At 37.2% G+C, this 24,678-nt stretch overlaps 2 protein-coding genes across 4 annotated transcripts in view; one reads left to right on the top strand and one right to left on the bottom strand.

Annotated features, from left to right (window-relative positions):
* Window positions 1-1,610: 1,610 nt before the first annotated feature.
* Window positions 1,611-17,277, top strand: naga (N-acetylgalactosaminidase, alpha). Its single transcript, XM_065264329.2, has 9 exons — window positions 1,611-1,744; window positions 14,173-14,329; window positions 14,426-14,566; window positions 14,647-14,858; window positions 15,317-15,411; window positions 15,539-15,700; window positions 16,211-16,408; window positions 16,488-16,628; window positions 16,707-17,277. Exons 2-9 carry the CDS (start codon window positions 14,175-14,177, stop codon window positions 16,917-16,919), a joined length of 1,317 nt encoding a protein of 438 aa, XP_065120401.2. The 5' UTR covers window positions 1,611-1,744; window positions 14,173-14,174; the 3' UTR covers window positions 16,920-17,277.
* Window positions 17,278-20,381: 3,104 nt separating this feature from the next.
* ptpro (protein tyrosine phosphatase receptor type O) overlaps window positions 20,382-24,678 on the bottom strand; it is a 32,549-nt gene continuing 28,252 nt past the window's right edge. For all 3 annotated transcript variants that reach the window (XM_065273379.2, XM_065273378.2, XM_065273381.2), the window contains one exon: window positions 20,382-22,693. The gene's annotated coding sequence lies outside the window, so the exon portion shown is untranslated. The remainder of the gene's footprint in view (window positions 22,694-24,678) is intronic.

The following is a 24,678-nucleotide window of genomic DNA, read 5'->3' as shown; positions in this document are numbered from 1 at the left end:
ATGGAAGTGTTTAGGGAAGTTCTAAAGTGCGTGTCTAAAACTGGAGTGGAACGCAGCCATAGACATTATATACGTAGATGTATATACTTATCAGCATGGCCTACATCTTGGATGGCAGTGGGTGTGAAAGTTTTAACGCACACCAAAAGCCATCTGAGATATAGTGCCTCCAACTAGGCAGAAAATGCAACTGTATTGTCAAAAATGCCACGTTCAATGGACCATAACTTTTAAATGCTGCAGTAAATGTGTCTGCTTTTTGGCATAGTGATAGACAGGAATACTAGGCATTACCCTGCAGTGGAAGTTTCAACCCACCCCAAAGGGCCGCTGAAATATAGCACCTTCATTTGGGCTAAAATACAATGTCTCAGACTGTATTGTCAAAAATGCCAAGTTCATGGGACCATAACTGTGCAATGCTGGAGTAAATGTGTCTATTTTTGGCATGGTGATAGACAGGAACACTTGGTGTGACCCTGCAGTGAAAGTTTTAACGCACCTGAAAGGGCAGCTGAGATATAGTGCCTCCAATGGGGTTAAAAATGCAATGTCTTGAACTGTAAAAAATGCAGGTTCATGGGGCCATAACTTTACAATGCAAGTGTAAATAAGTCTGGGGTTTGGATAGATAGGAACACTGGGTGTGACCCTGCAGTGAAAGTTTTAACGCACCTGAAAGGGCAGCTGAGATATAGTGCCTCCAATGGGGTTAAAAATGCAACGTCTTAAACTGTATTGTCATATACAGATTGCCAAGTTCATGGGACAATAACTTTTAAAAACTGCTGTAAGTAAGTCTGGCTGGAACACTGTATGTAACCCTGCAGTGAAAGTTTCAACGCACCCCAATGGGCAGCTGAGATATAGCGCCTCCAACTGAGCTGACAATGGGTCTTTAAAATTATTTGAGAGTGCTATGTATAAGCTATAATTTGTATAATGAATGGACATTAACAATGGAGTGTGTTGTTGTGTCATTATGTCTTGTAAAGTATAAACAGCTATAATAATCAGAACCAGAATTAAAAGCTTTATTTGCCAAGTGTGCACACATGCACAAGAAATTGAATCTAGTTTGAGAGTGTAATTTACAGATATGCATAAGTAATGTATATAAAACTGCATTGTAAAAATGAATTTACATAGTTAACCGTGCTAAACCCTAGTGTGGGATATTGCACTATGGAATATTGCAATGTAAAATAGCAAGGTCGGAGCAAATGTGCTACTATAACTGCTTCTTGTGGGGAAAAACTGATCTGGCACAGTAAATTTAAAAATAGTGAGAGGGAGTGAAGGGGCTCCTCAAGAAGTCATCTCCACAGTTTCGAGCAGACCACAGAGAAACCTCTCTTGTGTATGTGATATGATAAAAAAGTGGGTTTGTAAAAGCAATAAAATAAAATAAAAACACGACACGTACACATTAAAGTGCGAGACACGCGTGCATCAGTTTGCTGTTGCGTGTTTTCTTTTGCATTTACACAAAACAATACGCTATAACTAAAAAACTTTACCATAAATCATTTCAACTATATTTCAACATTACTGTGTCATATATTTAACCGAAGTCTTGTGTTTCTATAGTCAGCTGATCTATCACATGACATGAAGTCACATGACCGGCACACACCGCTGTTGTCATCAGCAGATCTGATCCTTTCGATCCGATTCCACACACAACACACCTGTGATATCTGATAGTGTACACGGATTTAAAGCGGGAGAAGATCCGGCACCGGTGAGTGAAAGTGTCTTTTTTGATGAAATTACAATTAGTCACGCGTGATTATAACTTACACACAAACACACACGTTCTGATCAACTATGTAACGTTTTGTGTGTCGTGTGGTGTGCGCGCGTGTCTATACGGAAGTGAATCTGCTGCAGGATTTTACCTTAATTTTACCTTAATTTTGTTGTGTTGTTGTGATGACAGTCTGTATAATAACTTGCTGTTGTGTTGTTTGTTGATCAGATATGAGATCTCTCCACCTGTTTACAGCTAACACTTTTCCATTGAAACTCTAAATTAATACAGTAAATGTCACTAGCATTACAACTCTTGTTCTTCACACATTTGTCATGTTTCTTCAGTTTCTTTATGCAGTGTTTTAATAATAATTCCTTACATTTATAAAGCGCTTTTCTCAGTACATATGAACGGGGGAATCTCCTCAACCACCACCAATGTGCAGCATCCACCTGGATGATGCGACGGCAGCCATATTGCGCCAGAACGCCCACCACACACCAGCTTATTATTAGTGAAGAGGAGATAGAATGATATAGCCAATCAGTACCCCCGTCAAGTGAGCCGTCATCTGCAAATGCATGGTCAAGCCAGCCGGCGCCTAAAGCCGAAAGTATACTAGGGACGTCCGCGTATGCGCGCCGTCCGCATGACGTCATTTTCGTCATCGAGAGGGTCCGCGGCCGGCCGCGCGGACCGTCCGCGTGCAGCCCAAAGTTTGAGACCGCGCGGACAGTGCGCGTACAGTCCGCGTACAACAGCGCATGCGCGAGAAAATATTTATACAGTTCATTCCACTATAAACAATTATACAAAGGAAACAGACAGCATTTGCACACACACTATGGTTTTTCTTCTTTAACTTTTACTTCTTCAAAGAACAGAAAGCTCTGGAGCATGTTTGTTTGATTCCTGTTCTTTGTTGTCTTGTTGTTTGTTCTAAACTGTGTTTGCAATGGTGGATCAGTTACTTTTCTTCACCTATCCTAATGTTTTAATGTACTGTAAATGTCGCCAAATCAGTGCTGCCCTGACAGCCTGTTAGACTAATAATTTGAATAAGAAATCATTTGTATTGCGTATAGTGTCGAACGCGGCCATCCGCGTGTAGCCGCGGGGAGTATACTCGAAAAGCTGCGCGGACGCGTGCGCGCGCGAGCCGGACGCGGACGCGGAAAAAAAGTATACCGCGGCCTTAAATTGTGATGCACGTCATTCTGTAACATTACGGTACGGATACTTGCAGCGGCCAAAAAACTGACATTGACCAACGCGATTCGACTTCGCTCGCGCGCCGAAAGAATTGACGGCTGCATGACGTCAAAGTACCGCGAGAGCGGCTCGAGAAATATTACGGAGGCTAATTTCGACTTGCTCTCGCGGTGTTTGACGTCATCCGGCTGTCATTGTTTTTGCTATTTAATCGGTTAATTTACCCAATAACAATATAAACGTATTAACAACGTATTTTATATTACACATTACAAAAAAATTGTCTATTCACACTAGGCTATGACACATTTAACTTTCAATTGTTGACAAAAATATTGTTTTTTTAAATGTTTCCAAATGTTTTGTAACATTACTTTCTTGCTTTGCCTACAGGGTTTACTTTATCTATTGACACGACCTTCGTTTGTGACTTATGAAAATAAATTACAGCAGATTAACAAAGAAAACTGTACACAAAGGCTGTCCACAATACATCAACATGCAGCATTTTTGCCCTGGTACTATTCAAAATCCTTAACGTGTACTTACAACTAAAAATATCTTCTTTTGGATGATCCACACTCTGTCCACGTCAATTTTCAAACTGTTTCACTGGACATTTATAAAGAAAACTATAGGCAAAGTATGTGAACTATACATCAACATGTAGCATTTTCACATTGCTATGATTCAAAATCCTTAACGTGTAACAACAACATTTCAAAAATATCTTATTTAGGATGACCCACACTCTGTCCATGTCAATTTTCAAACTGTTTCACTGGACATTTATAAAGAAAACTATAGGCAAAGTCTGTCAACCATACATCAACATGCAGCATTTTTACATTGCTATGATTCAAAATCCTTAAGGTGTAACAACAACATTTCAAAAATATCTTATTTAGGATGACCCACACTCTGTCCACGTCAATTTTCAAACTGTTTCACTGGACATTTATAAAGAAAACTATAGGCAAAGTATGTCAACCATACATCAACATGTAGCATTTTTACATTGCTATGATTCAAAATCCTTAACGTGTAACAACAACATTTCAAAAATATCTTATTTAGGATGACCCACACTCTGTCCACGTCAATTTTCAAACTGTTTCACTGGACATTTATAAAGAAAACTATAGGCAAAGTCTGTCAACCATACATCAACATGCAGCATTTTTACATTGCTATGATTCCAATTCTTTAACGTGTAACAACAACATTTCAAAAATATATTATTTAGGATGACCCACACTCTGTCAATGTCAATTTTCAAACTGTTTCACTGGACATTTATAAAGAAAACTATAGGCAAAGTATGTCAACTATACATCAACATGTAGCATTTTTACATTGCTATGATTCAAAATCCTTAACGTGTAACAACAACATTTCAAAAATATCTTATTTAGGATGACCCACACTCTGTCCACGTCAATTTTCAAACTGTTTCACTGGACATTTATAAAGAAAACTATAGGCAAAGTATGTCAACCATACATCAACCATACATCAACATGTAGCATTTTCACATTGCTATGATTCAAAATCCTTAACGTGTAACAACAACATTTCAAAAATATCTTATTTAGGATGACCCACACTCTGTCCACGTCAATTTTCAAACTGTTTCACTGGACATTTATTAAGAAAACTATAGGCAAAGTATGTCAACCATACATCAACATGCAGCATTTTTACATTGCTATGATTCAAAATCCTTAACGTGTAACAACAACATTTCAAAAATATCTTATTTAGGATGACCCACACTCTGTCCACGTCAATTTTCAAACTGTTTCACTGGACATTTATAAAGAAAACTATAGGCAAAGTATGTGAACTATACATCAACATGTAGCATTTTCACATTGCTATGATTCAAAATCCTTAACGTGTAACAACAACATTTCAAAAATATCTTATTTAGGATGACCCACACTCTGTCCACGTCAATTTTCAAACTGTTTCACTGGACATTTATAAAGAAAACTATAGGCAAAGTATGTCAACCATACATCAACATGCAGCATTTTTACATTGCTATGATTCAAAATCTTTAACGTGTAACAACAACATTTCAAAAATATATTATTTAGGATGACCCACACTCTGTCAATGTCAATTTTCAAACTGTTTCACTGGACATTTATAAAGAAAACTATAGGCAAAGTATGTCAACCATACATCAACATGTAGCATTTTTACATTGCTATGATTCAAAATCCTTAACGTGTAACAACAACATTTCAAAAATATCTTATTTAGGATGACCCACACTCTGTCCACGTCAATTTTCAAACTGTTTCACTGGACATTTATTAAGAAAACTATAGGCAAAGTATGTGAACTATACATCAACATGTAGCATTTTCACATTGCTATGATTCAAAATCCTTAACGTGTAACAACAACATTTCAAAAATATCTTATTTAGGATGACCCACACTCTGTCCACGTCAATTTTCAAACTGTTTCACTGGACATTTATATAGAAAACTATAGGCAAAGTATGTGAACTATACATCAACATGTAGCATTTTCACATTGCTATGATTCAAAATCCTTAACGTGTAACAACAACATTTCAAAAATATCTTATTTAGGATGACCCACACTCTATCCACGTCAATTTTCAAACTGTTTCACTGGACATTTATATAGAAAACTATAGGCAAAGTATGTCAACCATACATCAACATGTAGCATTTTCACATTGCTATGATTCAAAATCCTTAACGTGTAACAACAACATTTCAAAAATATCTTATTTAGGATGACCCACACTCTATCCACGTCAATTTTCAAACTGTTTCACTGGACATTTATATAGAAAACTATAGGCAAAGTATGTGAACTATACATCAACATGTAGCATTTTCACATTGCTATGATTCAAAATCCTTAACGTGTAACAACAACATTTCAAAAATATCTTATTTAGGATGACCCACACTCTATCCACGTCAATTTTCAAACTGTTTCACTGGACATTTATATAGAAAACTATAGGCAAAGTATGTCAACCATACATCAACCATACATCAACATGTAGCATTTTCACATTGCTATGATTCAAAATCCTTAACGTGTAACAACAACATTTCAAAAATATCTTATTTAGGATGACCCACACTCTGTCCACGTAAATTTTCAAACTGTTTCACTGGACATTTATTAAGAAAACTATAGGCAAAGTATGTCAACCATACATCAACATGCAGCATTTTTACATTGCTATGATTCAAAATCCTTAAGGTGTAACAACAACATTTCAAAAATATCTTATTTAGGATGACCCACACACATTTTTCCATACATACACACAGGGCTGCTGCTGGGCAAATGGTTGCCCTAAGCGGACATTTACTGTTGTGCCCCCTTTAGTTAAAAAACAACAACAAAATCGCATGCAACTTTATTAGAATGCTATTGATATCATTTATACTTGCATTTTGACAGCAGCTCAAACTACATTTATACAAATATGCCGTTAGATATATATTATAGTCTATATTTCTGCATCTTTACCTGTGTAGCTAATGGACTTTACCTTAATCTAATGTGACAACGCTAATCTTACATGTCCGCTATTTTTTGGGATTACTAAATGTCTTTCTTGCAATTACAATAAAAGTCAGCTTTAAGAAAACAGCATATGTCTATTTCAGTTTTTCTCATTTGCTAAAACACTAAAACCCATTGGCTGAACAAAGTTCTCAGTTGCATGAACTGATTTATCTAATTGTACAGTCTGTTGTCAATACCTTAAACCATTTCACATCATACAGTTTTTTACGATTGGTTACACACAAAATCTTTTCATGTCACACGATTTTCAAAACCTCTCACTCAAAGTGCAAAACTACATGCCAAATCTTCAAAACCATAAGCTATTTCTCAGCCTTTGACTCAGTTTTCAATTGCATAAAACACTTTTTTCAAAACACTACACACAATTCTCTACCTAAAACACAAAGATCTATGAGGAAGTCACTTGCTTTCCTTTTCCAAACACAACCAATCAAAATGCTACACTCATTCACCAGGTCACACAGACACACTCCTCACATGTGCAAACACTAAATGCTTTACTGATCACTAACCAATCACTGCTTTACTTAACAGTAGTATAGATATGCCTATAAATAGGTCAAAGGTCACTGTTTTGTCAATCTGCACCCCCCCTGCCATTTCCTGGAACAGGACCCCACACACAATTTACTGTATTCTACTGTAAAGAATATACTTTTGGTTTACATGTTTATAGTTTTGTTGTATGCTAATGTATACAACAGTAATATTTGGACTAATAAATATTTTCTGTTTCTACATTGCATTGGCGTCTCCGGTGTACTTTTTACCCCTCTCGGCAGATTACTTTCACTGTAGAACATTGTATTGAAATGTAGATTTAAGCCCATGAAAGACCAAAGAGCTTTAGATTTAGAACAGCAGTGTTTACATGGTATATCCAAAAATGTATTATTTTGAAAGAAGTGTTTGCCATTTGATGCAAATGCTTCATTTTGACACGTGTTTGTGGCATTTTGAATGCAGTGTTGCATTTTGAAGGAGATATGTGCTATTTTGCATTTTGTGTGTGCAGTTTTGAGAATTGTGTGTAGAGTTTTGAAAAAAGGAGACTTAGTTTTGAAAACGTGTGTAAGCAATTGGTAAAAACTGTAAACCACATTTGGCAGATCTCACTTAGACTTTTTAGCAACACTTCACACACACATATTCATTCTCAAAACACATTCTGCACTCTAATACACATATCATGCATACTGCTAAACACAAGCGGCAACAATCAAACACAAATAGAGCACACATGTCATTGATTACAGTTTATTTCAACTGCTTACACACATTTTTCAGAGTTTTCCTCTTTTTTTCAAAACTTAACACACAAATTCAAGAATTGCACACACAAAATGTTAAATGCCTCACATCTCTTTCAAAATGAAACACCACAGTCAAAATATCACAAACATATTTCAAAAGCAAACATTTGTCTTACGTTGTAAACACCTTTACCATAATGTTATATTTCTGAATATGTCATATACACACTGTTATTCAAAACCTAAAGCTCTTCTTTTAAAAGCTCCCATGTACATGATTGAATGTATTTGGGAGAGAGCTGTCGAATATATAAAGTAAAATCAAAAGCAAAATTGAAACCACACTTTTTATTTATGATTAAATTTTTTGCTTTTTGTGGTTGTAAATGTAGAACTAGTGTACACAGTTTGAAAGGAAAAAATACATCAAAATGTAGTGTTGTTGCATGTAGTGTAAAACCAAACGTGTGTGCTTGCATGTGGAGATGATTGGGTGTATCAAGGCTCCATCTTTCCTCCGTGCTGGGTCCGGCCACAATACTTCATCCACTTTACATGCCATATTCTCTCTTGCCAGACACCGTGGAAAGAACCGTCTTGTATGGCGTATCCAACTTTCCAGCGCCATGTGGAAAAAAACTCCTCAATAGAATTTAGAAATGGTGAATATGGAGGCAGGTAGACAACAGAAAAATGGGGATGAATAGCAAACCAGTTTTGGACCTGATGGGCGTGATGAAACCTGACATTTTTCCAGATGTTGACAAATCTTGCCTGGTCTTCATTCTGCAGACCCTGAACAAGCATGTCATCAATGGTTTCCAGAAATTGTATGATGTGATCGGTGTTATGGGGCCAGGTGTGGCGTGATGGTGCAGGAAACCAACATTTTGTGAAATTGTAGCACACATTGTAATGTTTCCGCCACGTTGTTCAATGACATTCCTTCCCCTTCTTCTGGTTTTACTGAGATTAAAGCCCACCTCATCCACATAAATGTGTTCATGGAGAATGGCATGGGCATTCATTGTCCAAAAGCTATTACTTGACCTTTGGCCTATTTATAGGCCACTCCTAAAGTCATGATTTTTTGTTGTTAAGTAAAGAGTGTTTGCACATGTGAGGAGTAAGTACGAGGCATTTTGATTGGTTGTGTTTATAAAAGGAAATCAAAAATCTTCCTGTCAGATTTTTGTGTGTTGCATAGAAAAATTGTGTGTTGTGTTTTGCAAAAAGTGTTTAATGAATTTGAAAACTGAGTAAAAGGCCAAAAATTAGTGTATGGTTTTGCAGATTTAGTGTGTGGTTCTGGTGTTTGAGTGTCTGGTTTAAAATTGTGTGACAAGTAATAATTTTGTGTGTAAGCAGTTGAAAAAAACTGTAAACACAACCACTCAAAATGGATTTAACCAGTTTCAAATAATGTGACACAACCAATATAAGCCAGTTCACTGTTGTATACTGTAGTAAGTATCATGGATGTCCTGCAAAAGTTTCTTCAAAATCCTCATTTTAAAATTGCTAGTCTGTATGTATGTCATTGTTCATGAACAAGACATTCAAAATGTTTACCCATGTTGTCAATAAATCTAGTGTACACAATTATATGTGTCAGTATTTTTTGATGTAAACTGGATGAATTTACATTTTCACATTATTTCTGTAAACAAATTGCACACATTGTGATTTAGAAATATGTTTTAGAGTACAGTGTAAATGTCAAAATGTTTGTAAAATCCAAATTTCTGGATTCACTTGACAGGAATTTATCAATTTTTTTTACATAAAAAACCCCCCAATAGAATACATGTTTCATGCTTATCGTAACAGATGGTCACCAATTTTGCATTACTTGCACAATGAACTAATTACTAAATGTTTTGAGGTGTAAGACAGAAACCAGTATAATGTATTTTCATGACAATGAAAAAGCAGACAATTGTACATAATCATCTGCTTGATTGAATCAAAGCAATTTCAATTTGTCCAAAACAATGAGAATTACAGTTTTTCTCAATTGCTAAAACACTAAACCCAATTGTCTGAACCAAATGCTCAGTTGCCTGAACCCATGTTTGCCATTTGATGCAAATGCTTCATTCTGACATGTGTTTGTGGCATTTTGAATGCAGTGTTCCATTTTGAAGGACATGTGAGCTATTTTGCATTTTGTGTGTGCAGTTTTGAAAATTGTGTCTAAAGTTTTGAAAAAAGTAGACTTAGCTTTGAAAACGTGTGTAAGCAATTGGTAAAAACTGTAAAGCACAAGTGTCACAACTTGAACCCAACAACTCAAAATTGATCACACTTGTTGCTAATGATGTGAGGGAACATATACAGTAAGCCAGTTCAGAGAGCACTGGTTTGTGAGGCCCTACAATGGATAGAAGTCTGAGAGGAAGAGTTTGTGTGAGAGGAGGTCGAGGTGGTCAGCGAAGACAAAGAACAGTAATATCTATTGAATAATAGCAATGAAAAAATGCTGCATGTTGATGTATTGATGTATGGTTGACAGACTTTGCCTATAGTTTTCTTCATAAATGTCCAGTGAAACAGTTTGAAAATTGACATGGACAGAGTGTGGGTCATCCTAAATAAGATATTTTTGAAATGTTGTTGTTACACGTTAAGGATTTTGAATCATAGCAATGTGAAAATGCTGCATGTTGATGTATGGTTGACATACTTTGCCTATAGTTTTCTTTATAAATGTCCAGTGAAACAGTTTGAAAATTGACGTGGACAGAGTGTGGGTCATCCTAAATAAGATATTTTTGAAATGTTGTTGTTACAAGTTAAGGATTTTGAATCATAGCAATGTAAAAATGCTACATGTTGATGTATGGTTGATGTATGGTTGACAGACTTTGCCTATAGTTTTCTTAATAAATGTCCAGTGAAACAGTTTGAAAATTGACGTGGACAGAGTGTGGGTCATCCTAAATAAGATATTTTTGAAATGTTGTTGTTACACGTTAAGGATTTTGAATCATAGCAATGTGAAAATGCTACATGTTGATGTATGGTTGATGTATGGTTGACAGACTTTGCCTATAGTTTTCTTTATAAATGTCCAGTGAAACAGTTTGAAAATTGACGTGGACAGAGTGTGGGTCATCCTAAATAAGATATTTTTGAAATGTTGTTGTTACACGTTAAGGATTTTGAATCATAGCAATGTAAAAATGATGCATGTTGATGTATGGTTGATAAACTTTGCCTGTAGTTTTCTTAATAAATGTCCAGTGAAACAGTTTGAAAATTGACGTGGACAGAGTGTGGGTCATCCTAAATAAGATATTTTTGAAATGTTGTTGTTACACGTTAAGGATTTTGAATCATAGCAATGTAAAAATGCTACATGTTGATGTATGGTTGACATACTTTGCCTATAGTTTTCTTTATAAATGTCCAGTGAAACCGTTTGAAAATTGACATGGACAGAGTGTGGGTCATCCTAAATAAGATATTTTTGAAATGTTGTTGTTACACGTTAAGGATTTTGAATCATAGCAATGTGAAAATGCTACATGTTGATGTATGGTTGATGTATAGTTCACATACTTTGCCTATAGTTTTCTTTATAAATGTCCAGTGAAACAGTTTGAAAATTGACGTGGATAGAGTGTGGGTCATCCTAAATAAGATATTTTTGAAATGTTGTTGTTACACGTTAAGTATTTTGAATCATAGCAATGTAAATATGCTACATGTTGATGTATGGTTGACATACTTTGCCTATAGTTTTCTTTATAAATGTCCAGTGAAACCGTTTGAAAATTGACATGGACAGAGTGTGGGTCATCCTAAATAAGATATTTTTGAAATGTTGTTGTTACACGTTAAGGATTTTGAATCATAGCAATGTGAAAATGCTACATGTTGATGTATGGTTGATGTATAGTTCACATACTTTGCCTATAGTTTTCTTTATAAATGTCCAGTGAAACAGTTTGAAAATTGACGTGGATAGAGTGTGGGTCATCCTAAATAAGATATTTTTGAAATGTTGTTGTTACACGTTAAGGATTTTGAATCATAGCAATGTGAAAATGCTACATGTTGATGTATAGTTCACATACTTTGCCTATAGTTTTCTTTATAAATGTCCAGTGAAACAGTTCGAAAATTGACGTGGACAGAGTGTGGGTCATCCTAAATAAGATATTTTTGAAATGTTGTTGTTACACGTTAAGGATTTTGAATCATAGCAATGTAAAAATGCTACATGTTGATGTATGGTTGACATACTTTGCCTATAGTTTTCTTTATAAATGTCCAGTGAAACCGTTTGAAAATTGACGTGGACAGAGTGTGGGTCATCCTAAATAAGATATTTTTGAAATGTTGTTGTTACATGTTAAGGATTTTGAATCATAGCAATGTGAAAATGCTACATGTTGATGTATGGTTGATGTATAGTTCACATACTTTGCCTATAGTTTTCTTTATAAATGTCCAGTGAAACAGTTTGAAAATTGACATGGACAGAGTGTGGGTCATCCTAAAGAAGATATTCTTAAAATGTTCTTGTTACACGTTAAGGATTTTGAATAATACCAGGGCAAAAATGATGCATGTTCATTTATTGTGGACAGTCTTTGTGTACAGTTTCTTTGTTAATCTGCTGTAATTTATTTTGATAAGTAACAAACAGAGTGGGGTCATCCTGAAGAAGATCCTGTTAATAGATGAATCCTGTAGGCAAAGTAATGAATTAAAGTAATGAACAAGAAATTAATGTTACAATACATTTGGAAACACTTAAAAAACAATATTTTTGTCAACAATTGAAAGTGAAATGTCTCATACTGTGATTAAACAATTTATTTGTAATGTGTAATATAAAATAAGTTGTTAATACGTTTATCTTCTTATTGGGTAAATGAACCGATTAAATAGCAAAAAAATGACAGGCGGATGACGTCAAACACCGCGAGAGCGAGTCGAAATTACCCTCCGTATTATTTCTCGACCCGCTCTCGCGGTACTTTGACGTCATGCAGCCGTCAATTCTTTCGGCGCGCGAGCGAAGTCGAATCGCGTTGGTATATGTCAGTTTTTTGGCCGCTGTAAGTATCCGTACCGTAATTTTACTAAATGACGTGCAACACAGTTTAGGCTGCGGCTGGCTTGACCATGCATTTGCAGATGACGGCTCACTTGACGGGGGTCAATCAGTATGCCAATGGGCAATTTTGGCCAGGATGCCGGGGCACACCCCTACTCTTTTTCGAAGGACATCCTGGGATTTTTAATGACCATAGATAGTCAGGACCTCGGTTTAACATCTCATCCGAAGGACGGTGCTTTTTTTGACAGTATATTGTCCCCATCACAGTACTGGGGTGTTAGGACCCACACAGACTACAGGGTGAGCACCCCCTGCTGGTCTCACTAACACCACTACCAGCAGCAACCTGGTTTTCCCAAGTGGTCTTCCATCCAAGTACTGGCCAGGCTCAGCCCTGCAGCTTCAGGGGGCAAGCTGTCTTGGGCTACAGGGTGAGAAGTGCAGGTGCTAATAAACTAATCGGAGCGGTTTAGATTAACCCAGGACTAGGCCTTAGTTATATTAAGACATTTAAGTAGTTTTTAGTTAAAAAATGCTTGTGTGCATCTTGAGTCAAAACAATGGCACGGATGTATGTTAAAGGGGGCATGAAAATCTTACTTTTTCCATGTTTAAGTGCTATTATTGGGTCTGCAGTGCTTCTATAAACATAGAAAATATGAATAAGAACAACCCAGTACCTTAGTTTTGATAAACCATTCTCTGCAAGCATGTGGACAATATAGGTCATTGAAATTTGGCTCCCCTTGTGATGTCAGAAGGGGATCTTATTATGATAATACCACTCATTAATCTGCAATATTTGCCCTGCCATTTAGTGCAGAGAGAGAGAGAGAGCACACATTTGAGTTTGAATTTCAACAAACCACCAACATGGTGATCAGTGTTTGTATTTCATCAGCTCGCATTTAAAAGGACACACCCAAAACGGCACATTTTTGCTCACACCAAGTGGCAATTTTAACATGCTATAATACATTTTCTAATTGGTATTTTGAACTAAAACTTCACATACATATTCTCGGGAGACACCAAAGATTTTATTAATTCACAACTTAAAAAAGTCTTGTGAAATGTCCCCTTTAGGATACATCAGTGCAAGATTGTTTTAAATGAAGACATCTCAAACATGCATTTTATTTTGAGACTACGATAAACCCCATCGTGGAAACCACCCCATAATGTAGTGAACTGTGAGATCGTTTTAACGTGATGATCAGCTTTGCTCCGAGTCTGTGTGTTTATGTCACAATACATTTGAATATGTGTTTGTGTTTCAGATATGCAAAAGACAGCAGTCATTTTAATTTTTGCACTCTCAGCGGGCACATTTGCTTTAGACAATGGTCTGATGAGGACTCCTCCTATGGGTTGGTTAGCGTGGGAGCGTTTCCGCTGTAATACCAACTGTAAGGATGACCCCAAAAACTGCATCAGGTATCTGTCAGACAACCAGAAAATAAAAGAAAGACAATCAATCTGACACACAAGGCATTATTGCAGTGTTTTAAATGTAAATGCTCTCTTCCGCAGTGAGAAGTTATTCATGGATATGGCTGACAGATTATCTGAAGACGGTTGGAGAGAGCTGGGTTATGACTATGTCAACATTGATGACTGCTGGTCCTTAATGCAGAGAGATGAACAGGGAAGACTTCAGGCTGACACTGAGAGGTTCTGACTTGATCTGATTTTCTGTTAGCAGTAAATGAAACCCATTCCTCCTTTATCTGATGTTACTGTGTGACTCACAGGTTCCCAGGAGGCATTGCTAAGCTGGCACGTTACGTTCATGATCGTGGGTTAAAACTGGGCATCTATGGAGACATGGGTACACACACGTGCGGCGGGTACCCGGGTACGACTCTTGATAAGATCCAGATTGATGCCCAGACGTTTGCTGAGTGGGGTGTCGACATGCTGAAACTGGATGGGTGTTATTCAAACTCCACCTATCAGGAGCAGGGTGAGAAACTCATCTGATTTAAAGGGCCCAGGTTTTTGGACATAAATTTGTGTTAACAGTGTAAAAACAACCACACTACAATGAAAAAAAATTAATCCCCATTAAACCAGAGCAGTCTTATTAAACATGCTGTTTAGATTCTTTTAGATTTGTTAATGTGACATCACACTGATAAAGCCCCACCCACGGCAACTTCACAGACACATTCTGGGCACACCTGAGACTTGTATTACATCTTGTAAAAATGGGCACAATAGCCCTTTCAGCTAGGTTAACACAACAACGATGTAGTAAAAAACTTGCAAACTTTTAAAGGAAGGTTTCAGTTTGCATTTTCAGTACCTCAAAACGCTGTGTATTGTGTAAACAGCCAAACGGCATAAAAACTTTCCATTTCCTGTTAGTAAATAATTTATAATTACTTCATAAATCACATTAAAGTATTTTTTCAAATACAGGCTACCCAATGATGTCAAAAGCACTTAATGCTACAGGCCGTCCTATTGCCTACTCCTGCAGTTGGCCTGCATACCAAGGAGGTCTTCCACCTAAAGTGAGTTTCATACATAAATGATTTTATCCACTGTTGAGATTCTGAGAGTTTACTTCTCTTTATGCTGGAAGAGATCGTGTTGACAGACATGAATTTGTAAACGCATCTGTCCATGTTTTTTTTCCAGGTGAACTACACATTTTTGGGTGAGATCTGTAACCTATGGCGTAACTATGGTGATATCCAGGACTCATGGGACAGCATTCTTTCCATTGTGGATTGGTTCTTTAATAACCAGGATGAACTGCAGCCCGCTGCTGGACCGGGCAAGTGGAATGACCCAGACATGGTGAGATCACTGTTCGGTTTATCACCTTTCAAATATGGGTACGTTTCTTCAGAAATCCCCAATTTTGAGCAAAAAGCTGAAATAAGTGCATTTTTGTTAAGGAATTTTGTTAGAGATTAGATTTAGAACGGTTATCAAAACAAACACATATTTTTAAATGTTAAAAAAAAGTTTTTGCTCAAGTTTTTAATAAATCGCCATCTAGTGGATAATAGCAGAATTACAGATTACTGTAAAAACTCGTCAGGAAAGCGTCGTTGGCAAGAAAATGTTCTCTTAATTGACGAGAGAATTCGTCAATGGTGGTGAAAGAGTTAATTTTTTTATATTTGTGCTGAAAACAAGAAAAAAATACAAAGTAAGAAAAGTCATTTTTGCAGTTAAGCGACATTTCACCATAATTCATTAAGAAGCATAGCAAGCAGCATCGTACCATTTATCGTTACACCCCTATGATTTACACTCATTAATCATCATAAGAGTAACGTCTCCTTACATTCATGTCTTCAGTTGATCATTGGAGATTTTGGCCTCAGTATGGACCAATCCCGTGCTCAGATGGCACTGTGGGGAATCTTGGCCGCTCCTCTCTTCATGTCCAATGATCTGCGTACGATAAGCAGCGGCGCTCGTTCCATCCTGCAGAATAAAGTCGCTATCAACATCAATCAAGACCCTTTAGGCATCCAAGGCAAACGCCTGCTCAAGGTAAGACACACACATTACACACACCACCGGACACGAATCATTTTAAGATGATATTTTTAATGTTTTCTGTGTTCTTTAGGAGAAGAGTAAGATTGAGGTGTTTTGGAGACCTCTCTCTAAAGGTGCCAGCGCTCTGGTGTTCTTCAGCAGACGTTCAGATATGCCCTATCGCTATATGACATCACTGAAGGCTCTTAACTACACGGCTGGTGTTTATGAGGTCAGAATTCACGTCAACATTCCCTCCTGTAGTTATTCACTGTCGTAGTTTTTACTGTAGTCTCTTTCTCTCTGACAGGTGTATGATGTGTTTTTGGAGCGCACTGTGTTTACACTGAAGGAGAGCACAGAGTTTGTCGTCTCCATCAACCCGTCTGGTGTGGTCATGTGGTATGTCTCACCAGCAGGTGATTGGCAGAAAGAGGCAGACTCTCTTCGGTTTAGTCAAAAGGTGATTGGACCAAAGTTCCAGCAGCATGCTAATGAGGTTCACACTCCTCTCGTGCTCTGACCTGTCCTGATTGGATAATTTTTTGAATGTAACACCCATCAGACATGCATTATGAACTCAGGGACATCATTTAACCAATGAAAGTGCCTACAGTCACCAAATTAGATGACGTGAAGTAAACACATCACCGCCTGTTTTATGATTGACTTTTATTCATTATTGTTTCTAGTCATTGATTTATTTTTATTTTTATATTGATTCATGTTTGACAACAACAGCTGATGAATAGAAATTAAACTTTACTTTACTTTACTGTACTTTATAAAATCATGCTGTTAAAATCAACTCTCAGTGATGTGTACTGCTGTGTTTTAGGTGTAAATAAACCAATGTGTGCTTTTGTTCACACTAAATTTCACCTTTTATATATAGTGATTCACTATTTCTTCCACCAGAGGGCATAATTGAGTCTGAGATTCTGTTTGCAATCTGACATTATATCAACACACAAAGCACAAACATTGACACAGTCATGTGACAGTAAAACATTTACATTAGTGTCTAGTAAGATACCATGTACTGTGTTTAACATGACTTTATTATGGCTTTTCAAACAACCAGCAAGTTTATGATCTGTTCCTTTCATGAATCTCTATTATGTATCGAGTGTGTTAAATGACCGTCTCAATCATAATTCTCTCTGTTTTATTAAATCAGATCATATGAGAGACGCTGCAGGTTTATCTTCATATTTTATCATTGTGTAATTGATGAGGTTCACTTGTGTTAAAACTCTGATAAGACTTCAGTTGCTTGGAGCTCCAAATCCAGACCAAGAGATTTCAAGCTAATGAGTTATTTCATGATTGTCAAACTGAAACCAGTTGAGTCACTTCAATAGATTCTGATGTCTAACAGAGTGCAGTGTCTGATATCTGAACACATCTAGAGGAGAATCACAATCCTGATGTTCTCACTCGTCGGTGACAGATGAAGGGTGATCAAAAGATTTGACTTAAGCTTGGGCCACACCATCTCTTTTTCTCAACCATAACCCCTGCAGATTATCGTTTCAGAGGCCTGAGGGCACTCAGACGTTTACCCCCCACTCTCTCTCGCTTTCTCTGATCCGTCACCATCAACAGATCACCCTTTAACCGTCACGCTTCTGTGTCCAGAACAGGATTTGAACCGGGATCATGCTCAGGACGTGCATATACCACTGAGGCACTGACATTCACATGGCTTTGTCTTCGTTATTAACTTACAAATTTAAGAAACTGAAGCATATCTTCCCTCATCAATTATTCCTTACATAATGTGAATATATTTTAGACACTTAGACTGAGATATGAACGCCAGCATTCTCCATACAGGTGCTGGTCATATAATAAGAATATCATCTAAAAGTTGATTTATTTCACTACTTTCATTCAAAAAGTGAAACTTGTATATTATATTCATTCATTACACACAGACTGATATATTTCAAATGTTTATTTCTTTTAATTTTGATGATTATAACTTACCTCAGGGTAATTAAGTATGCCACACTTTAATCAGCTAATTAACTAAAAGCACCTGCAAAGGCCTTTTAATGGTCTCTCAGTATAGTTCTGGAGGCTACACAATCATAGACACAGAGCGCAGCGCGTCATAACCTGAAAACCACGCCCACCGGGGGAAAACAATCCAGCCGGTTGGATTGTCCCCCCGGTGGGTGTGGTTTTCAAATTAGCATAACTGCACTCTGTCTCTATTGGGAAGACTGCTGCCTTGACAGTTGTCCAAAAGACGACCATTGACACCTTGGACATGGAGGGCAAGACACAAATGGTGCAAAAGAGGCTGGCTGTTTACAAAGCTCAGTGTCCAAGCACATTAATAGAAAGACGAAGGGAAGGAAAAGATGTGGTAGGAAAAAGTGTACAAGCTATAGAGATACCACACCCTGGAGAAGATTGTGAAACAAAACCCAATTCAAAAAGAGCGGACTGCAGCTGGAGTAAGTGCTGGAAGAACCACTTCACACAGACGTATGCAAGACCTGGGTTTCAGCTGTCGCGTTCCTTGTGTCAAACCACTCTTGAACAACAGACAGCGTCAGAGACGTCTCGCCTTCAAAAAGGATTGGACTGCTGCTGAATTTTGCATTTCCTTTGGAAATCAGGGTCCCAGAGTCTGGAGGAAGAAAGGAGAGGCACACTATCCACGTTGCTTGAGGTCCAGTGTAAAGTTTCCACAATCAGTGATGGTTTGGGGTGCCACGTCGTGTTGGTCCACTGTGTTTGTGAGGTCCAAGGTCAATGCAGCGGATCTGTATTGTAGGAAGTTGTGGGGCGCTTCATGATTCCTCCTGCTGACCAACTTTAAAGATTTTCAATGAAATTTTCACTGCCAATACCAGTACCTGGTTTAAGGACCATGGTATCCCTGTTCTTTATTGGCCAGCAAACTCCCCTGACCTTAACCCCACAGATAATCTATGGGGTATTGTAAAAAGGAAGATGCGATATGCAAGACCCAACAATGCAGAAGAGCTGAAGGCCACTATCAGCGCAACATGGGCTCTCATACTGTGCAGTACTACAGACTGATCGACTGCCACACCGCATTGCTGCAGTAATTCAAGCAAAAGGAGCCCCAACTAAGTATTGAGTGCTGTACCTGCTCATACTTTTCAGTTTGCCAAGATTTCTAAAAATCCTATCTTTGTATTGGTCTTAAATAATATTCAGATTTTCTGAGATACTGAATTTGGGATTTTTATTTCCAAATTTATATCAGTCTGCGTGTAATGAATAGATATAATATACAAGTTTCACTTTTTGAATGGAATTAGTGAAATAAATCAACTTCTTGATAATATTCTAATTATATGACCAACACCTGTAAGAGAATGCAACGCTTTTATAGCTGCAACACCGGAGCTTTCAGGAATTAATTTGTTTTTGTCAATTGTCATTGTTTTATAACTTAAAAAGTGAATATATTTTAGACACTGAGATTTAAACCCCAGATTTGAACCCTGGGTTAAACGACATTTTTCCTGAAAATGGTGTTTAACAGGTTTGAGATACGTTTTCACTTGTTTTTCGGGGTTGTCAACATGATGATAGTTGTTAGTTGGGTTATAAGTGGCTTTCTCAGCTGCCATAGTTGCAACTCTGGAGAAAGCCGTCCGTGTAGGGAGCCAGATACACGCCACCTGTCTTCAGCCAATCACGAGAGCTGCATGCGTTATCAGTGCCTACATTTTAAAAGTCTTCCACAGTCAAAGACTAAAAAATTTGCTCTGCACAAATGCAGAGGAGATCAGAGCTTTATAAAGAAACCGCTCTCAGTTAAAATACACTGAAATAATATTTAATGTATATGCAACAAAACAATACCTGTCAAAGTAAGTAGATAAAACATTAAAATCAATGACTTCCAGTTGAAAGCATGTTCTTATATTAGTCTTTTTGCGGATTTGAACTAGATATAGGCCTAAGTAATATTAAACAACACATTCTCCAGCTCTTAAGTATTCAAATGTTGACTTTATTTGTTTCAAACAAACACACATTGAAACTGTGAGAGTGGATCGATCGGCTACTTGAAGTCACACGATACACAAGAATGACATCAAAAGACAGACAAGTCTGACCTGGACAAACACTAATGTCAAATGAAAAACTAAATGTGCCTGTAATAACTCAAAATCTCAATCTAGAGGAAAGTTTCTCTCATTTCCAGAGAAAATTGCAGATTCACACACTGACTTCTGCCACATGAACTAGTTCTCTAGTTTACTAGCTAGTTAAGTCATGTACCCGGATCATTTAGCACAATACAGTATCTCTTTTGTCATTTCATGTAAAAATCAACAGTATTTACAGTAACAGTAAGTTCAGTGCCTAATTGTTGAATTATAAAACGCAGTCTAGTTGTTAGGTAAAGTTTTCATTCATCTGTAACCTTGAGGTGTTTGAAAACTCATGTGTCTGATAAACAGGCAAGTCCGATCAAATACAAATTCAGATTTAACGTCTGATCTTAAGTCTAAACCTAACAATGAGACTAAAGTAATTTCTTTCACTTTGCAGCATGCAACGGTCAAACTCACCACACTGGCAGAAACACGACGATGTGCAATGAGTGAGATTCATCTGTGGAGCTTTACGATGCGCACAGAGCTCAAATTCAACACCAACAGCAGCTGGACTCTGTGTTTACTCGGACAGACATGAGCTGCTTAACGTCAGCCTGGATCTCAACTGTGTAAATGTTCATTTGATTCCTAAATCATCCATCAATAACTGCGTTTCCATCCCCTTTCAAATTGCACTGATTTAAATTGCGAATTGAGAACACGTCAATTTTGCAGAACTATTTATGGCAAGTGTTTTTACGCTCATATGAGGCAGTGCTTTATGCGATTCGAGAAAGCAATATATTGCAATACTGCAAATTTTCACATTTAAAGGTCACCTCATGTGCATAAAAGTCTCATGATCACATGAGGCTTTCCTTGATATTAATACTTGGATAACACGTCTGTGATATACGTAAATGATAATATTTGGAATCATTCATCGCGAGCGGAAAAATAACGCTTTAGTTGCATAACATCTCTAAATGGAAACCCCGTCATTTTGCAATAGTTTCTTATCGACATTTAGAAACTCCGTACAAGAAAAACAAACTAATGACCTAGATCAACAGTGGCTGTGTTTCCATTAAAGATTTATACAAGTTTAACATAATTGTCTAAATGTCTACAAAAACGGATGACGGCGTTTTCATTAACCGATTTTTTACGTCTTAAACGTAACTATTGTCGGCACCGTGCAAACCGACATCAAAATACCGCAAACGCGTCTTGAAAGAAAACAGAGCATTTGACTCACGAATCGCTCTGACTGTATTTTGATGTAATGCCATTGTCGGTTCTTGTGACGGGACACAAAGTCAAACATAGCTCTTTTGTCCTGGGAGTTAACACCGCTGTGTTTCCATTGGGTGCGTGTTCAATTCGCTATTTCAATTTGCGCAAGTCGAAGGGTAACGCAACTAGTGTTGTGTTTGACACAAGCAGCTCATCTCTGTCTCAGATGTTACAGGTCTGTGTTGAGTTGATAAAGATCGCACAGACTTTAAAAACACAATTCACAGTCACAGAAGCGCAGCTACTGGAGAACACAGTTTACAGCAATAGATATGATCAGTGCAAAACAATTCATCAATACTCCGCTGTACTCTTTAACACACACACACCTGCGCGTCCATACGGCTGCAAAGTTCTGCTGAAGCATCTCTGTCATTTCCTTCTTATGTTCATATACATGGAAACAGATCAAACACTCTTCACATACACTGTGTGTGTGTTTATGGCAGTGCTGGAATATTAAAGAACATCATCACGTCCCGAATGTCTTTACATTTGCTGACAGGAGATGAACGTGATGCAGGACCTCAGCTGAAGGTGTGAAAACTAACACTACTATGGACAGATACATACAGTACTTCACAGCGCTGTAACGCCGTAACTCTTCTGTCCTGCATTACTCCGGGTGTCCAGCAGGGTGGCGGGATGATCCTGAGATTGACACAGAAACTAAATGAAAGTAAATATGGATGAAACTGCAGGTCGTGCAGTCGTGATCGCTGCAGAATGATGCAGGACTTTAAGGCATTTGACTGCAGCTGCGGATGAGAAGCTGTGTGTGTGTGTGTGTGTGTGTGTGTTGAGGGCGGTGCGTGAGGGAGATCTTCTCCTGTACGACTGTTGGTTTGTTGGTGTTGACGTCTCTCAACTCTGAACACTGAGGAGAAGAGACCGTCAGCAGGACCTGAAAGAACAACACACAGCTGTTGAATATAATGACATTATTCAGGATCAGAATCTTTTCATAATCGATTAATCAGGCGATTCTTTTTTCTGATTAATTGACTAATCGGATAAAAACATAAATATTACTAAATTAGATTTTTCACTTATTATAGCTAAATAAATAAGGCACTAATATAATCTTTTAGATTTTGATATTTTAAGCCTTAAATTAAAAATGGTGGTGCAATGTGTGAAGAAATTTAGCCACAAATAAACAAACTAATTTTAATCTTCAACTTTAGACCTTGATGAGAGTTAACATTATTCATTATTAGCAAATGAAATAAACCATTATAATATGAAAGCGAAATTAAATACATGCGTTGTTACATTAATAAAAAACTTGATTTCCCCCATACTTTAAAACAGATGATAAGTTTGTGGTTTACTACTATTTTTATGAAAACCCAACAATAATTAAACAAATACAAACTCACTTATATTAAAAGACTAAATTAAACCTTTATTAACCAGCATTCTTTTACGCATTTGCATTTGCATTCATTGTCCTGTCAGGGTTGCCAGTTCTGCGTAACAAAACCAGCCCAATGGTCATTTAAAATAATCCCAAAACATCCCAATGACTATTCCCAGCCCAAATAGCAACAATTAATGAACCAAATCCTCTCTAACCAGCAAAAAAAAACATCAACCTGCAGAAACGGTTTAAAAGAAGCTCAACTGTATACTCTGCCAAAAGGCAGAGGACCTGGCAACGCTGCCTTAAAGGGATAGTTTGGCCGAAATTGATATTAAACCCATGATTTAATTTTAACTTTTCATCCTATCTATATTTTTTCTGCTAATAAACTCCTAAATATGGGTATTTTTCTTTAAAATATATTTTTTAGCAAAAAGTTGAAATAATTGCATTTTTGTAAGAAATTTTGTTAGAGATCAGATTCAGAACGATTATCAAAACATGCATAGAGTTTAAAATTAGTAAATAACGTTTTGGCTTAAGTTTTTTCATAAATTGCATAAGATAATCACCGAAAAATTATAGACATATGCATCTAGGACGGCTTCGGGGTGAGGCCGTCCGAGATGCATATGTCCATAATTTTTCAGACTAACACATTTTAAGTTATTTTAGAAAATGTCTTCCAGCTGCTAAACAGTAAAGTTACAGGGTCCAGCTCCTTCAAGTCCAAAAATGTGCATATATCCTTTCCCAAAGAAATCCAAACGGTTAAAGGTCTGCTTAGGGCAATCCGTGCGTGTTGTTGTATTAATATCCATATTTAAAACTTTATAAACGAAAATAACTAGCTTCCGATAACGCTGCCATCTTAAACTCCTCTGTATTCAGGAGAGAGTATTAGCATAGTGTACGCACTTTTCTTAGTGACGTATGACAAATGCGGAGCGGGCAGCAGCAGAGTAACCTCCATAAGCTGCGTACGCTCTCATCTTGAATGCGGACGCGACTAAGATGGCGGCATTACAGGAAGCTGGTTATTTTCGTTTATAAAGTTTAAAATGTGGATTTTCTACAACAAAATGTCGCGGATTACCCTTAGAAGACCTTTGTTTATCATCGTGGAGCCGTTTGGATTTATTTTGTGAAGGATGGATGCACATTTATTGGACTTGAAGGACGTGGACCTCGTAACTTTACATTTGATTAACTGAAAGATCTTAAACATTTTCTAAAATAACTGAAAATGTGTGTGAAAAATTGACATATTCATCTTGGATGGCTTTGGGGTAAATCATGGGTTTAATTTAATTTTTGGCCGAACTTTCCCTTTAATTTTAACCAAGTAGGTCACACGATGAGAAGAAGCGCCTGATAAATGTACAGCTTGAGTTGAGTTTAATTGTATACTCCGCCAAAAGGCAGAGGATCTGGCAACTCTGCCTTAATTTTAACCAAGTAGGTCACACGGTGAGAAGAAGCGCCTGATAAATGTATAGCTCGCGTTTACTTTAATTATAAGT

This window comes from Paramisgurnus dabryanus, chromosome 1, assembly GCF_030506205.2.
Source record: "Paramisgurnus dabryanus chromosome 1, PD_genome_1.1, whole genome shotgun sequence".
Classification (NCBI taxonomy): Eukaryota; Metazoa; Chordata; class Actinopteri; order Cypriniformes; family Cobitidae; genus Paramisgurnus; species Paramisgurnus dabryanus.
The sequence above is the reverse complement of the archived record's forward strand: the minus strand, read 5'-3'. Positions and strand labels throughout refer to the sequence as shown.